At 29.8% G+C, this 17,830-nt stretch overlaps 1 protein-coding gene and 2 long non-coding RNA genes across 4 annotated transcripts; 1 reads left to right on the top strand and 2 right to left on the bottom strand.

Annotated features, from left to right (window-relative positions):
- Window positions 1-349: 349 nt before the first annotated feature.
- LOC149884229 (uncharacterized) lies at window positions 350-1,885 on the top strand. Its single transcript, XR_016455403.1, has 2 exons — window positions 350-847; window positions 1,143-1,885. It is a non-coding gene; the product is annotated as an uncharacterized LOC149884229 (long non-coding RNA).
- A 4,398-nt stretch (window positions 1,886-6,283) lies between these two features.
- Window positions 6,284-8,644, bottom strand: LOC149884228 (uncharacterized). 2 transcript variants are annotated; one of them, XR_016455399.1, is made up of 4 exons: window positions 8,337-8,644; window positions 8,054-8,263; window positions 6,599-7,978; window positions 6,284-6,506 (listed from the first exon to the last, which is right to left on the bottom strand). XR_016455399.1 is itself a non-coding variant. In XM_090097216.1 (3 exons), the coding sequence occupies exons 1-3, from the start codon at window positions 8,562-8,564 to the stop codon at window positions 7,022-7,024; spliced, it is 1,395 nt and encodes a 464-aa protein (XP_089953342.1). In that variant the 5' UTR covers window positions 8,565-8,644; the 3' UTR covers window positions 6,284-7,021. The 2 variants fall into 2 exon arrangements, 1 of the variants encoding a protein (XP_089953342.1); XM_090097216.1 differs by having other exon boundaries at window positions 6,284-7,978.
- Window positions 8,645-13,855: 5,211 nt separating this feature from the next.
- Window positions 13,856-15,394, bottom strand: LOC149884227 (uncharacterized). The gene is made up of 2 exons (XR_016455404.1): window positions 14,973-15,394; window positions 13,856-14,678 (listed from the first exon to the last, which is right to left on the bottom strand). It is a non-coding gene; the product is annotated as an uncharacterized LOC149884227 (long non-coding RNA).
- Between the last annotated feature and the right edge of the window lie 2,436 nt (window positions 15,395-17,830).

The following is a 17,830-nucleotide window of genomic DNA, read 5'->3' as shown; positions in this document are numbered from 1 at the left end:
TTACTAGGCCATTGAGGGCTGGAATAAATAGCATTGAATCTAATATAAAGATATCGCCAGCAATCACACCTGATATGTTGCTTAACTGTTGGTTTAGCAATTAAAAACATTTTCAAAACTTCTTTATGTTTAACACAAACATAAAGAAGGTTATATTGGTTATATTGTTAAATATATTTTGGACCAATACAAATATTTTATTTCTATTTTTGGAGTATATATGAGAATTTCATTTTATGTGTATATATAACACTTTGGTATTTACTTGGTTATATTGTTAACACTGTCATTTTACTTGTAATCATAATAATTCGTTATATTTATCAACACTGTGTATAGATGACACTCTCATTTTAGATGGCGGTTTGAAAAACTGTTTAAAAAAAAACACAAAATTGAAGACAAAAAAGCTCGAATAAGTTGAGTGTTACTCGTTGTTTACTTAACACCGCAAACGCTTTAAAGACAACAGCGTGTCTGATTTGATGTTCAGAATTGAAGCTGAACTTGAATTGGTTTTCTGACGACAAAAAAGTAACATGCAAGTGTTAAATAAAGAACTTGATGATGGAATTTAAAATGTTTATTTGGAAACAAATGGAAATTAAAATATAGACTTTATATAGAAATATAAATATGTTATATGTCTTAAAAACACTTATGTGAAAACTTAACTGTAGATGTTGATGTAGAACTTTAGATGTTGGTATGCAATTTATGTATAATCATTCGCTTTACAACGTCGTGTAATTTTCTTGAACAAGGGAATCGTTTTAATAAGACCAAAAAAAATATTAGCTATGATGAAAACTATAGAGAAGCAAAATTGTTCACACCATGGACTAAGGTATTTTTTGATGTATTGAAGAAATATTTTATGAAATATTCTTTAAATTATCAAATTTAAAAGCTACTTTGTGCAATAGTTATGCAAAGTTGTTTCATAAAATTTTATAGAAAAGATTTTGAATGTAGATCTATAAATAATCATCATAAAAATTATTATAGCATTCAGTTTTTAGCTACTTTTTTCCGAAATTAATACTTATAAATACAGTTAATATCATAATTTATTTTTCAGGAAGATAGGCTCATTGAAATATTTATGACTTGTTAAATTTACCTATTTTCTTTATTTGTAGGTTTGTGTTAAAGATAAAGAAGTTTTGAAAATGTATATCTCATCAAATAAAAAAATAAGATTAGTTGAATGATATTTCTGGGTCATTCCATGACAAATAATGTGAAATGCAGGAAGTTTTCATGGTACATCAAATGTCAATGTATAGACTTTGCAATATTTTCAAACTTTGGACAGTATCATAACAAAAAATCAGACTTCAAACTTCATGATTCAATAACAGAATATAAAAGTTAATTTAATTTCATTATTGCTTACAAAATGTTAAATCAAGTTCATAAAATTGTAATGCACTTATAAAACTCTAACGCACTAATAAAAGGAAAGTTCTCGAAAATTCTAGCATCAGAGATCAGATGTTTGCAAGCTTAAGATCACAAGTAACAAAAAAGGTTATTGCAATGTCTTCAATGAGTGACAAATTTGTTCACTATTGGAATAAGTCTCAGGGAGGTCTTCAGAGACTGCTACTAGCATCTGGCGCTTTAAACTTCTGAGCTTGGATTTCAGCACTAGAAATAACGCTGAATGAAAAATATAAGTATTTAAAAAGTTGTTTAGTTGCCGTAAACAGACTGATGTTCACAAACCTACTTAATCAAATAAAAGCTTTAAACAGAGAGTCCTGAGACCGAATCTTCAGAAAACTTTTTTTTTTATGAACTACGGAATTTCCATTAACTACGTATAGTATTTTTATTTACATATGTAAATTTTGTAAGTTGAAAAAAAGTTCTATAGACATCTCCTGTTATTTTATAACTTTTTGCCCGAATTAGAAATGGCATTTCTAATTCGGACAAAAAACTTATCTACCGATACAACATTTTATAAACTAACATTAAATTAGTGAATTACGGAGCTGCGTATGGTTGTTCTAATAGATACATGAAATGAAGTGACATATTAGGCCGGGTGAATAAAAATGAGCAATTGCTTTTACTCAGTAATTGGTCAGCTTTAAGTGAATTAAAACTTCACCCGGCCTCTTTTCACAGATTTCCAGTTCATAACCAAGAATTTTGTAAAAAGTCATTACATGAATTAAAACGTGAGAAGTTCACTTCATCAAAGCAATCGGTTTTTTGCAGCAATCATTCTTTACTTATCAAAGTCATTATTAAAACAAGTTTTCGAATGATCTTTAGTTCATTGAGAATGTTAGATGCTCTCAACATTCACTTTTACTTTTATTTCACAAGTGGGAAACAGCTCTTGCCCTTATTACAAATGGCGGATAAAATTTGTAAACATTAAAAGCGGTTTCACTTTTCGTCCAATTAAATCCTGTAAGTTAGACATCTTGTACATGGTGCGTCAGCTATTTAAGAACATCGCGTAAGGTCATCATTTCTTTATGTTGCATTAATTTTTTTTCATTTTTTGCAGATAATAAAAAATGACAAATAATAAACTAACACAAGAAATGATAACACGTGCTGTATTTGTAGCATTAAAGGCAGAGCATAGCGATTTACAAATTGCACAATTTGTTAAAGTCGCCGATCTTTTGAACTTAATGTGAAAAAAATGATGGTGATTGTAATCAAGCTGCTAAACGTAAAAAGCACGAGCAACGGTCAGACACGACTAGAACACCTGAATTTACTCAACACGTTCATAAAACTAATGACAAGAGCCCCCAAAAGTCAATGAGGTCCATTGCAAAAGACCTGGGTGTTTCAGAAGCCACAATTCGAAGGACTATTTATGAAAATCTTCGCTACAAGTCTTATGTGATGAGGAGAGGCCAGTTTATGTCCGAGACCACTAAAGCGATTCGTTTGATAAGGTCCAAGAGGCTGTTAAACAAACTGAAACATCCTGTTGACCAAGCCATGCTTTGGTTTTTTTCAGATGAGAAAAACTTTGATCAAGATCAAAAAGTAAACAGAAGAAAAAAACAGATGATCGTGTGATGACCCTTGCAAAGTTCCAGCAGTCATGCATAAAAAATTTCCTGCAGCTGTTATGGTTTTTAAGGGTTGTTAGCAACGAAGGACATGTGATGCCACCAACCCACCTCTTGCCGCAAGGACTAAGAGTCACTTCAACTACTTGCATTGAAGTCTTGGGTACTGTTATTAAGCCTTGGATTGGTAGAGTAAGAAATCTGAAGGCCCTACATTTTTCAACAAGACTCTGCACCAACACATAAGGCTCAAAACACTCAGGAAAGGTTGGCGGACCATTTTTATGATCACATCACTCCAAACGTGTGGCGTCCAAACTCCCCAGACCTGAATCCGTCGGATTATTATGTGTGGGGCGTCGTTGAGAGAGATGTTAATAAACATCCCCACAACACCAAAAATTCTCTGAAAGAATCGATTGTCCGAGTAATGAACAACATAGATGAGGGCCATCTAAAACGCGCTTGCATTCGGTTTAGGTCTAGAATCGAAGCTGCTATTGAACTAGAGAGGAGATACATTGAATAAAATTATTAAAAAAATCATTATCTTCTATTATTTATATAATTGATTTTGATTAAAAATATTTTCTGTTGACTTTTTATCATTTATAAAAAAGTCAAAATATGCTCTCAAACAGCTGAAGCACCCTGTATCAAATACCGCGTCAGAGTTGAAACGGGGAAAAAATTTTGATTAAAAACAGTTTGAATTTATTATGGGATGATTCATAAATTAGTGAGGAAGACGTAAATGTGCACAAAAGTTTTCGTAAACATATTAAATTTGATGGTCCAATGTATGAAGTCGAATTGCCGTTTAAGTCAAATCATTCAGTATATGGAGGTAGCTATAACTTATGTAAATTGAGATTTTTACATTAGAGAAAAAATGTACAGACGATAGAGATTTGTTTTCATCTTACAATAATATCATTAAGGATCAATTAGCTAAAGGTGAAATGGAGAGAGTCTCTAATTTTGAAAGTAAGATTGGAGGCGTGCACTATCTATCTCACTGTCCAGTCATTCGGGAAGATAAACTAACTTCAAAAGTGCGTATAGTTTTTGATGCAAGTTCTTGCAACTCTGCTCTTCCGTTAAATGAATGTTTGTTTTCAGGACGATCCCTTACAACTTCATTATATAGTATACTTTTACGTTTTCGTGCGAAGAGAATCGCCCTTAGTGCCAACATAGAGAAAGCGTTTTTGAACATCGCATCAGCTAAAAAAAACATCGTGGCTTAGAAAGATTTATATAGTATAAAGACTTGCTTGTTTTAGACTTTAATTATTTAAAAAATGCTGATTTCAGCATATATAGGTTGTGCAGAATATTGTTCGGAGTAACTTCGTCTCCTTTCTTATTTTCTGCGACATTAATTAATCAAGCTGAACGTTATGCTGCAAATGATCTTGATTTTTACAAGATATTAATTCAATCATGACATGTCGATAACTTAAATGCAAACTCCGATTCTGTGTCCGAAGGACTTATACTTTATGATTAAGCAAATTTGTGTTTAAAAGAAGGTAGTTTTCAGCATAGAAAATTCGAATCGAACTCAATGGAGCTAAGCAGTTTAATTAAAGAAGATAAATCAACCGCAAGTGACATAGCTAAAGTTCTTGGTTTAAAATGGGACAAGATCGAAGATAACTTCATATTTTCATTTAAAGATTCATTTTGTTTAGTTGACAAAAAAAAACCTACAAAAACGAAAATATACTAAGATTTTTAGCAAGCTTTTATGATCCCTTGGGATAAGTGTCTCCTATTATTGTTGTTATCATTAGTCACTTTCACTATTGTTAGATGTAAAATTTTATTTGAATCGATTTGTAAGTTAAAGACAGGATGGAAATTTACTAATTGGAGATAATATCTTAAATATATGGAACGAGATTGTTAATGATATAGGCTCAGTACCCTTTGTTAGAGTTCCGAGGTGGTGTAGAAGGTCTGTAGACAACATTCAACATAATAAACTTGAACGATTTGGCGTTTGCGATGCATAAAAGCGTGCGGATATTTTGCGATGCTTAAAAGCGTTCGGATGTTTTGCGATGCTTAAAAGCGTACGAATGTTGTATTTAATTAAGAAGTAGAGCTACGGGAACTGCGAATTCTTGTCTACTTCTTGTCTAAATCCATATCAAGAGTTTCTCCTCTACTTAAATACACTATTCGTATAGCAGAATTAAGAGCAGTGTTATTTTAAGCAAATCTTTTTTCAGCTGTTCATAAAGAATTATCATGTGCTTTAAACATTTCTTGTGTTAAGTTGTTTTCCGATTCTATGATTTGTTTTAATTAGGTGAACAATGTAAATGAAAAATATGAAGCGTTTGTTGAGAAGCGCATAGAAAAAATTCGTTCTCCGTATGATTTAAAGTTTTTGAAAGCAAAAAAAATCCAGTGGATATTATATCCTGTGTTTGAATATTTAATACTTTTCAAATTAACGACCTTTGGTTTAGAAAATTATCCAATTGAAAGTTAGAACTTTCTATTGGATATTTTTGTTGCATGGCCTTCATTCGATTTAAGTAAACAAGGTGCTTCTCTGTGAGAAGTAGTAACTTTAATTGAGAAAGAAAGTTCATCATTAAATTTAGATTTTATGACTATCAATAACTTTAAAACATACGATTGTCTTCTTAATGTCACAGCTTTAGCTTTAAGTTTTGTTCGTATTGTTAAAACAATACTCAATAACAATTTATCTACTCCTGCTACTTCAGAACTAGATTGCGCGGAGATTTTATGGATTAAATTTTTTCAAAGAGAAATAAGTCTTACAACCAACCAAAATACATACATACATACATACATACATACATACATACATACATACATACATACATACATACATACATACATATATACTGTGAGGGCGGCGGATTTTATTAATAAATTTTATTTTATTTTATGTTAAAGGATGATGATTATTAAATGCGACTGTGGTGGTTCTATGTAAGTGTAATGGTAGCGCAAATATAGAGAGTGATAGAATGTGAGGTAGAACTGTCAGTGTGTAACGCAGATGTGGTAAAAGCGCGATAGGAGCATCAGACTTTTTAATAAAAATTGTTTACTCAAATAAAGCAATAATAAAAATATTTATAATGATAATATTGCCTTACTTAAAATGAAAGCAAAAGTAAAAATACTTACGACTGATTTTTCTTCTCTTACTTATTTTTCTTAATCAATAATCTCAATTATTTCTCATCAATATATATATATTCTCTTAATTTTAACTCATACATATAACAATACATTAATACTTATAATAACGCAAATTGAAAACTACTCAAATACATTTCCTTACCAAATCCTTCTCATAAGTTCCTCTTTAAATTGTCCATAAATTCTTTTCATTAAATTCTCTTTAAAATTTTCAAAAATCCTTTTCTCATAAATCCTCTTTTAAAATCTCTTAAAACTCTTTTAAATCCATTTCTCATAAATCCTCTTTTAAAATCTCTAAAACTCTTTTAAATCCTTTTCTCATAAATCCTCTTAAAATCTCTTAAAACCTTTTTCTTTCTCTTAAAATCCTTTTTAAAACTCTCTTTAAAACACTTCATCAAAATTTTCCCGAAAACATCTCTCTAAAGAGAGAGAGCTCAAGAAAATCTATCAAAATCTCTCCTTCAAAAATGTCAAAACAAATCCCAAAAAAAAATCTCAATAAAAATCTAAAAGATTTTCTCAACCGCTCCTTTTCTATCTGTCCGCAGGTGTTATTTTGAATTCTCGTCCAGACAATAGATTTCTTCAAGTACTTTATTTTCAACTGCTGAGTCATGGTATTCTTTAAAACAAGTTTTACTAGTTTTCTTTTTATTAGTCTTTATATCAGAGTGGCTACAGAACTTTCTAGAGCTTTACTAATTAAAATCATATCATTGTGTTACAATTCGTGTTTGCGAAACAGTTTTAATTATTTATGGTGTGACTTAATCATTTTTCATGTTATTAGACATGTGTGTCCACCTGGTGTTTTTTTTGGTTGACTCACTCTTTTCCTCGTTCGAATGTATACATTCGAACGAGGACAGTTCACAGTTCACGAAGTCTTTCATGGATGATTTAACTGATTTATTTTCTAAATACTTATTGTACCAATAATCAATGCTGCCTAGAGTTCGTTTTTTCCCTGAATCTAATGTGGATATTCCCTCACACCATAAACAAGCTCTTTTCCCAGAATGCCCAGATAAGCCAAATAATGCATTTCCACATTTTAGGTCAAAAGCAACATAAAAATTGACACATTGCAAATTTAACTTTTCTATAATTTGCCTCAAATTATAATTAGATTCAGGAATATCTTCAACAATAGCTAGAAATTGTGATCGTTGTACACCACTATTCAAAAACTCATCTGAATCATCATTATTCTTATGACAAACAAAGATATTGATAATCACTTTAAAAAATGAACCACCGCCATCCAATGAAATTCTTATAAAGGCTGAAGTTGGATCTAAACCACGTAATTTTAACAACTCTAGCACAAAATCTGATGTATTTTGAACATAAACAAGATCTCTTAAAGTTACATGTCCTATACTGTCAACAAATGCACACTTCTGTACATAGTAGTAATTAGAAATATAATCTTCTAATTCAGAAAGACGACCAAAAATATTAGGCTCTATGGATAGTTTACTTCCTAAACCTTTGCGTAGAGTAGCAACCATCTCTTTTGTTTTTCTATTTGACAGCTTTAGTACAACCTGTAATTGCTTAACTATTTCAAGGGAAAGCTGCTGGATAGAACTTCTTTTTGCTTTATTTTCTGGTGTGCCAATTGTGACTTTAAGAGGATTTCCTCCTGTAGATAAACAAAAAGTAGATCCATCAATCAAATTTTCTGAAGCCATTTTACTTTTTATGATTCCAGAAACAACCTAAATATAATTTGTACTAAAATATAACTTTTGTAGTTAATATTTATGTACTATCACCAAAAACTTTTTTTTTACCTGCTCAGCTTGAAGAGAACCTAGTAGGAATGCTAATGAAATAATATTAGTCACTGCACTGGTGGGTTTACAGTTATGAGGATAACCAGGTGCAAGATATATATAGCAAAAAGAAAATAAGCTTGATTCAGATTTAGGTAAATTGATTGTCTCATCTTGAAGAGTGGCATTGGCACTGGAAGAACTTCTCAAAAGAGTTTTCCACTCAACCTAAATAAAGGAACTTTTATGAAAAAGAAAGTAAGAATAATAAAAATTAGGACATAAAAATCATTAAATATACCTTGGCTACTTTAGCTCCCCATTCATCACGAGGCGAATCTCCCTTTTTAAGTCTATAAAGATTTCTTCTGCACCCAGAACAAACAACTGATGGATAGCATTCGTTTTTCATCGAATATCCTGGAAAGATAAACAGCTGAATTTGTTCCTCTAAGTTTTTATTCATCTTTTTTAATGATGTAGATCTTTCGCTATACTTTTCCCAGCAGCAACAACAAGTAGAATTCATAGTTATTCAAAAAAAATACTTATAGCAATAAGATTAAGCGATTGAACCTTTCGAAATTTAAAAGTATTTAACTACCGAACTGAACTATTTTCTCCTTTATGAAATATATTAGTTTAGTTAAAATAGGGGGTAAATTAGGTAAAGTTTTATGTAATAAGTGCATTAGTTGAATCTTTTAGTTAAAATAAAAATTAAAACATTTAATTTATTTTTTATTAAAGTTTTTATTATATAATTATTAAAGATGCATAAAGTTGGATGCATTATACTAAAAAATAAATGTTATGAAATAAATTAAGAAACCTCCTTTATAAAATTTTTTTTTAGTGGTTTCCAGTGATAAAAAAAATTTTTATTCAATTTTTTAAGTTTGAGATTCGGCAAAAAATTAAAAAATTTTATTACAATTTTAGAACATAGTTATATCTAAAATTGTATGATAGCAACGCATTTTGATTTCAGAAATAATTTTTTTTGAAACAATATGGATAATACTATTACATAGTAAGGATTTGGTTTGAGTGCCACGACATAAAACCTGGCGGTCTCTTTGGTTCACAGTGTGTAGCGTGTTTGAGTCGGGTAAAACTTAAAGATAATGTTTAAATTTTCTTCATCTTCCCTCCTCACAATACATACATACATACATACCTACATACATACATACATACATACATACATACATACATACATACATACATACATACATACATACATACATACATACATACATACATACATACATACATACATACATACATACATACATACATACATACATACATACATACATACATACATACATACATACATACATACATACATACATACATACATACATACATACATACATACATACATACATACATACATACATACATACATACATACATACATACATACATACATACATACATACATACATACATACATACATACATACATACATACATACATACATACATACATACATACATACATACATACATACATACATACATACATACATACATACATACATACAGATACACATACATGTATATGTATGTATAGCCATCACGTGTCATTTCACACGTAACTGGCTACTGTAATTAGAGTAATTACATAAAAATGTTACATCTTCGACGAACTTTTAAAGAGTAGAAAACTTTTTGGATTCTTGCTGATTACTGGCGCGTTACAATTGGTTTGATTTTCTCTAACTGTTTCACAATTATCAACAAATATCACAATTATCAAGTGAGTCTTAGAACCAACTAAAAAAAATTTCAAGTTTTTTTTACTGTTGAGGAAATAATTAGTAGCCAGGGTTGCAGCTATTCCTTTTAATTCAAAATTTACTATCATTATACCAAATTAAATTAACTTTACAAGGTTAGTAATTCTACGTTTTCTTTATATTACAAAACATAGTGGTGTTAGGGAAACATCAAGATGTTTTGCAATATCCTGAATTAAGAATTAAGTTTTGTATGACTAAAGCTCACAAAACTTCAAAGTTCCTGCTGGTCCTTGGTGGGAAGGAGTATTCGAAAGGATGATCCCAACTACCAAGAGAACACTTAAAAAAAAACCCTGGCACATCAAGATTTACATATGAATGCTGACAATACTGGCTGAAGTTGAAGCAATTACAAATAACTGTCCGATCACTTTTGTTTATGAAATACCTGGAAAAGAGCCTCTCACTCTAAATCAACTTGTATTTGGAAGAAAAATGCCTCTGGAAACTGTGAATTCTAATAATTTTACTGCTCAAGGCGACGACAAACAAAGATATTACAATAAACAAAGTTATTACGAGAACTTCATAAAACCATTTTAAATCCGAATTGGGGATTTCGAATAAAAATAGGCGACATCGTGTTAATTGATGACCCAAAGATTCCACGTTCAGTTTGGAAAACGGGCATAATTGAAAGTTTACTACCATCAAGTGATGGACAGGTACGGGCTGCAGATGTCCGGTTATTCTCTAACGATCGGCCACTTATTATTAAAAGAACAGTTAACAAGTTTTACCTGCAAGAAGGACAACAAATTTCCAATCAATTAAATAAAGTAACATTTGTAAATAAGAAAAACATTAGGATTTTAAATGGAAATCTCAAAGCGCCGCACAGTGGAAAATTGTAGAGCAACAGCATATCATAAATGTTTTTTACTAATGTCGCTACTGTCATTATATTTCAATTTTATTTAATAGTTTAATAGTCAATCATTACTATAATGCAGGAATTTCACATAATTTTATGTAAAAATAAAAGATTTGAAGCCCTATTGTTTATTACTTTTGCGGATGTTCATTTCAAACCTGTTCGCTTCATCACTTTAAAAGTTAATTTTCTATAAAACTTTCTAGGAATAAGTATAAAGTATTATACATTTTTGAAAAGCTCATGTTATGGAGATTTTAAGAAAATTATACATTTTTACTTATATGGTTCAGTTTAGGAGTAATTATTTGAACAATAAAATAAATGAAAAAAAAAAAACATTCTTCAAGTTCACTGAGACTTTTGGTAGTTACCCACGCTTCCCCACGCTTTACATTTAATGTAGTATTGTAGCCTAGGTGTTTATTAAAAACATGTATAAGAATGAGTTGCAGAAACGTGCGGTTTCCGAAATTATCGAAAACAGAGGGATAAAAGTAAAAAAACAGAAAACCGCATTTTATCGTGGTTTCAAATTTTGTTCATTTATAACAATAGCTTGGTATATGTTTTTTAATTTATTATCAATTTTTTATTGATACCATGGCATTCTTTTATTTTTGCTCTCCTTTTGTGGTGAATGTACACTGCCAATATATAAAGAGTTGAAACATTTATATCAGTATAACAAATTCACAGTGGAAATTAAATCGTCTCGTTTGAGTATTGAATATTACTTAAGTTACTTTAGTGACTTGTTAAAATGACAACTTTTAAGTGTTTGAAATGTAAATTATTGCTTTCCTATATTGATGGAGGAAAGACAGTTGAGGCACTGTCAACAATTTTAAAAGAAAATTATCAACTTTCTGAGGACAACTTGTGTTTCATCATTGGCGATATTTAAAGACACATTATTCCGTCTTTTAATAAACGATGGATACTGGCGTCACGGAAAAAGGAAGCTTTTTTTTATCTAAGAACAGTGATTGGTTGTATATTGTGTATCTTTACCTAACTCAGAAGAGGCAATTACCGACTCCACGCCATCTACTTCTTTTGAAAAACGCAGAAGGCCGTGCGTGTCTTATGGAGATTCGTCAGAATCCAGCAAAAAAAAGAAAAAATTCCATGTTACTTAAGGAATATGGATTCGAGCATATCTTTAATACATATCTTCAGGTGTTGCATTCAATAGGAGAAGAAGCAGAAGCAAAACTTGTGGAATCATTAAGGATTGCTGATAAAGACAAAAAAAATTAATATCGAGTTTTATGGAAAACGCAAGCCAGAAAAATATGCTAACTGATGAAGAAGCACTCAGCGTGTTTATTGATTTAGATTTAACAAAAGCACAATATTTGTACATGAGGAAGGTGACAAATGAACGAAACTGTTCCATATTTCCACCATATTGTAAAATTCAAGAAATTAAACAGACCTGCTATCCACCATCTTCTGCAATAGAAATTACGAACACACATGCGAAAATTCTGGAACTGCAAGATTTATTGGATCATACTGTAGCTAGAATTTTGACCATAGATTCCGTGTACAGTATTGAATTCAAGCATTTACTTTCATATAGTAAATGGGGCTGTGATGGTTCCTCTGGCCAAAGCCAATGCAAGTAGAAACTTCCAGAGGAATCTGAACTTATTTCTGATGCAAATTTGTTTACTAGTTCTTTGGTGCCTATCAAACTAATTGATATAGTAACTGGCGCAGTTGTTTGGCAAAATCCGGCACCTTCATATGTTCGTTTTTGTCGACCTATATGCATAGAATTCTGCAAAGAGACTTCCAAGAAAACTAAAGCCGTTGTAGATGAAGTAAAGAGCCAAATAAACTCTTTGCGTGAAATGTGCAAGAACTTGATGAAGATACTCTGCAGCTTTTGAAAGTCAACGAACTGATTTCAGGAACTGAAAGTCCCTATGTAGTTATGATATAGTACCTTTAAGGTGGTACCAGGGTAAAAAACGGCTATTTTTGATAAAATTTTGAAAAATACCAAAATTATTGTTTTGAATTCTTAAATCTACCTATTTCAATATGCGTTTTGCAAAAAGTCAAAAATCTTCTTAATTTTAATCAAATTTGGCCTTTTTTTAAAGAGCAGTTTGGTTCTTGCTTCATAACAACGACCTTAGAAACGCTTTTTTTCTCGCTAAATCTCAATTTTTCAGAAAAAATAACTTTTCATAGAAAATAGATAATTGGCTGAAATTTTGCAGGTTTAAAGATGAACATATTACGAATGTTGTCTGTGAAGCAAATTTTTGTTATTTTTTATTTAAAACTCATTTTTATCATGCTTTGGTCCCAAACTACCCTTAATTTTATATCTTAAAGTTCGAATGTCAACCTGGTAAAGTTAAAAATGTTTTAAAAAACTCTGTTTCATAGACAACATTCTTAATACATTAAAAAATTCATGTTCAAATTTTCAAGCAGTTTTGACTCTTTTTGAGTTAGTTATATTAGATGAAAGAATAAGCAGTTGTGGGGGTAACAAAACACTAATTATGCGCATAATTAATGACGTCATCACTAAATTTTTTTTTGGGGCTACTGTTTTATATATTTTTTTTGTTCATTAATAGAAAAGAGCTAAAGTCTATTAATAGTTTTCAATTTCTTGTTAAAAAATTGATTTTACCCTGGTACCACCTTAATATACCTATACATTATTTCATAAAAGCAACTATTTAAAAATTGTTATTAAGAAACTGTTTTAAATATTTCTATAATTAGTAAGTAAGCACTTTATGTATTTTTCGTCGTTTTTAATAGTTTTAAGGTATTTTCATACATTTGTAAAGCATTGTGTTAAAGTGTAAATTAACAAACTGCCAATTTTGAAGTTTTTGATTTTTATTTATTTATTTTTAATATTGTATTACAAAAAATTCTTATAAAAAGTATTTCTCAAGAAGCGTCATATACTACTTTACATTTGTGAAAAATTTCAAATCTCTATTTTTAGTAACAAAAAAGTTATCGATTTTTGGTCCGAAACACAACTTTATTTTCCACTGTGCGCCGGCTGCAGTGCTGCGTTAGTTCGCTAACGCACCAGCCAACTTAGCTTCTTTGCGAATGACCGCGAATTTGTATTATATAAAGCTCTTGTTGGTTTAGCAATTAAAAACATTTTAAAAACTTCTTTATAATTTACAAGAACCTACAAAGAAAAAATATAGTTAAATTTAACGAGCCATAAACATTTCATGAAGTTCATCTTCCATTAAAACAATTAATGAAATTACTTTTATTTAATAGTAGCATATATCACATAAAATAGTAGTATATATACATAAATCTCTTAAAAAGTTATCGAGAAATTTTTCATGATCTAAAAACCATTGAAAAGTGATAATCCTTTAGCGATTATAATCCGCAACTCTATTTTGAAATAAGGTCATTGAAAATTGCTTCTTTGAAAAATTGGAATTCCTTTAAAAAATTGGAAAAATCATTATGGTTATAAATTATTGCAGAGAGTTATTCTTTCTTTGCTTTTGTTATTTTTAACCTGCTTCTCGCACAAGCCACACGATGAGCGAGAAATTTTTCAAAATAACCTTCGAACCATTGGAAAGTGATGATTCTGTAATGCTCATTATCCGCAACTTCATATCGAAAAAAGGTAATGCTCAAACTATTGAGTTTCACATCTTGGTCGATCAAATTAAAATCTTTCCCATAATGTTGGTGAGCACAACCGACAAGTTCACTAAGAATATCAAATCAACTTCGATTTGCTCTGAGTAATTGACGCCAAACAAAAACTTATTTGCATCTCTTGTTTATAGATTTAAAAGATGTGCATCCGTACTGCGCAGCAAAATCTGTCCTTTTTCATTTGTTCAATTTTTGCTGGTTGATATGTTGCTTAACTGTTGCTTTAGCAATTAAAAAAAAATTTCAAAACTTCTTTATCTTTTATACAAACCTACAAATAAAAAATATAGGTAAATTTAACAAGCCATAAATATTTCAATGAGTCAATCTTCCTATAAAACAATTCATGATATTACCTGTATTTATTAGTATTAATTTCGGATAAAAGCAGCTAATAACTGAATGCCATAAAATTTTAATGATGATTATATATAGATCTAGATTTGAAATCATCAATTTAAAATTTTATGAAACAGCTTTGCATAACTATTGTATAAAATAGTTTTTAAATTTGATAACTTAAAGAATATTTTACAAAATATATCTTCAATACATCAAAATATACCTCAGTCCATGGTGTGAACCATCTTGCTTCTCTATAGTTTTCATCAACGCAAATTGGCTAATGTTTTTTTTTGGTCTTATTAAAACGATTCTCTTGTTCAAGAAAATTTACACGACAATTATAAAGCGAACAATTATACAACTGGCATACCAACATCTACAATTATGTTTTCACATACAGTATTTTGTATTCTCAAGAATACAAAACATTTAACATAATAATCATTTCTATTTAAAGTCCATATTTTTATATGAACATTTTATATTCCATTATCAAGTTCTTTACCTTATACTTGCATGTTACTTTTTTGTCAAAGAAAAGCTAATTCATGTTCAGCTTTAATTCTGAAGTTCATAATAGATACGCTGTCGTCTTTAAAGCATTTGCGGTCTTAAAGTAAACAACGAGTAACACTCAACTTATTCGAGCTTTTTTGTCTTCAATATTGTGTTTTTTTATGCATAAAAGCGTATGGATATTTTGCATTGTTTAAAAACATTTGTTTTTTTAACGGTTTTTCAAACCGCAATCGATAATGAGAGTGCCATTCGTTATATTTATCAACACATAGTGTTGATAAATATAACGAATTATTATGATAACAATTAAATGATAGTGTTAACAATATAGCCAAGTAACACTTTTATAAAACCTAAAGTGTTATATATACACATAAAATGAAATTTTCATATATACTCCAAAAAAAGAAAAAAAAAATGATATTGGTCGATATTGATTGGTTGAAACATTAACCATTTGATTGGTTGAAACATTAACCATTTCAGCAAAAAAAATACTACAATCAAAGCCTTTTAAAGCCAAAAAAAAAAAAATTTTTTTTGGTTTTGGTTTTAAAAGGCTTTGATTGTAGTATTTTTTGCTAAATTATTTAGTCAAAATTTTTTGGTGTTGAATTATATTTATGTTAAATGCGGGTCGTAAATGCTGTCTTGTCCACCTCTTCCCCTCCCGTTAAAATATATTTTATTACTTCTTTATATAAATAGCAATGTTTTGGATAATATCGACTCTATGCCGCGAAACTTGTAAAAATGCGATTGCGCTGAATAGATTCGTGAAAATTGTAAAAAGTTGTTTTATTCTTAAGACACTTTTTGTGGATTTCATGTGACTTGAAGCTTTCAAATTGATTTTATTGTCGGCATATCTTAAGAAGTTTTTTAACTTGTCAGTCTCCCTACCAAACTTAATGGATCCAGGTTTAGACCATTATAAATAATTCATTCGTAACAATCTTAAATGCTTGCTTTGTTTAAGGTTTACTTTCCCGTCCTTTTCTTTTTTTCTTCAATATCTGCTGATTAATCAGTGAATTTGTTAAAACCTTTAATGAAATGATATTCACTAAAAGGTTGTTGCAAAAATCTGGCACTTTTCACCACGGAGCTAAAATCAAATGCAAAGTCAGATGAGATTAAAAAAGTGATTTCTTTGAACAAACAATCCATGCATCGTCCAGTTATCTTAAAATATTATTACTTTGCTGATTTAAAGTAGTTTTTTTTCGAAAAGTTTTGCTTTACTTAATTGCTTTATATTTGTTATAAGGTCATTGCGATCTTCTTGAAGTCCTGCCCTTATAATATTATAAATCTTAATGTAAAAAATATTATACGGCAAATAAATAAAAAAAAAAAAAAAAAAAAAATTTATTTTGAGAAATGTTTCCGATTAGGACTTCAGTTGACTAAAGCAAACAGTCCTTTAATAAAATTATATTTTTTATATTATAATAAGTTTTTTATATCAAATAAGTTTTGTATCTATTTTAAATACATGTCTTATCTATATATATATATATACATATATATATATATATATATATATATATATATATATATATATATATATATATATATATATATATATATATATACATATATATATACAGTGGCGGCCGGTGACATTAAACTTTGGTGGGGCCAGCAAATATTAACCAAAAAAATGGCAAATTTTTGAACTTAGCGATGTTTTTAAGGTTCTTTTCTTCAAGGGCCAGTTCAATGAGGCCCTGCGGAGCGTTTTTTCGTCCCATCTGAAAGCACTACAAATTCTGCGCGCGCATCAAAAATAATATTACTACAAACAAAATAAATAGGGCCAGTAAAAATCGGCCCAGCCGTTATTGGCAATGAATTAAAATAACGCTACAATACTTTGAATAAATTGCAAATAAACATATTACTTATAAAGTAATATAGTTTAAAATTAGAACTAACTTAGAACTATTTATTTTTATAAAACCTGTCTGCAAATAGTTTAGGCTAATAGTTGCATGTTTAGATATATATAAATACATAATTACATTACCAAATACTTTATCTTAAATAAATATAAGTGGGGCCGGGCCCCTATGGCCCCTATTGACGAGCCGCCACTGTATATATATATATATATATATATATATATATAGTAACATTTTTTTGGTTTCAATCTCAATAAAGATTTAAGCTAGGAGCAATCGTTTTTCAAATCACCCTTCAAAAAAAATTTACTAGTTTGGCAAATAACGAACACTATGGGTTTAAAACTTCAGAAAATTATTAGGATCTTGACAACACGTATTTAATACCATCATTAACGGATAAGCTGACAGAAGTTAACAGAAGTTGTTTTTGCTGAAATGGTTAATGGTTTATATCGACCAACAAAAATATTTTGTTTCTATTTTTGGGGTATTCATTTTATGTGTATATATATAACACTTTGGTTTTTACAAAAGTGTTACTTGGTTATATTGTTAGCACTTGTAATAATAATAGTTCGTTATATTTATCAACACTGTGTAAAGGTGGTACTCTCATTTTAGATGGCAGTTTGAAAAAATGCTAAAAAAA

The sequence above is a fragment of the Hydra viridissima genome, unplaced genomic scaffold (genome assembly GCF_058129835.1).
Source record: "Hydra viridissima isolate aposymbiotic clone 2 unplaced genomic scaffold, HvirCarnegie_v1 scaffold_9, whole genome shotgun sequence".
Lineage (NCBI taxonomy): Eukaryota > Metazoa > Cnidaria > Hydrozoa > Anthoathecata > Hydridae > Hydra > Hydra viridissima.
Note: the sequence above shows the minus strand (reverse complement) of the source record. Positions and strands in the feature narration are given on the sequence as shown.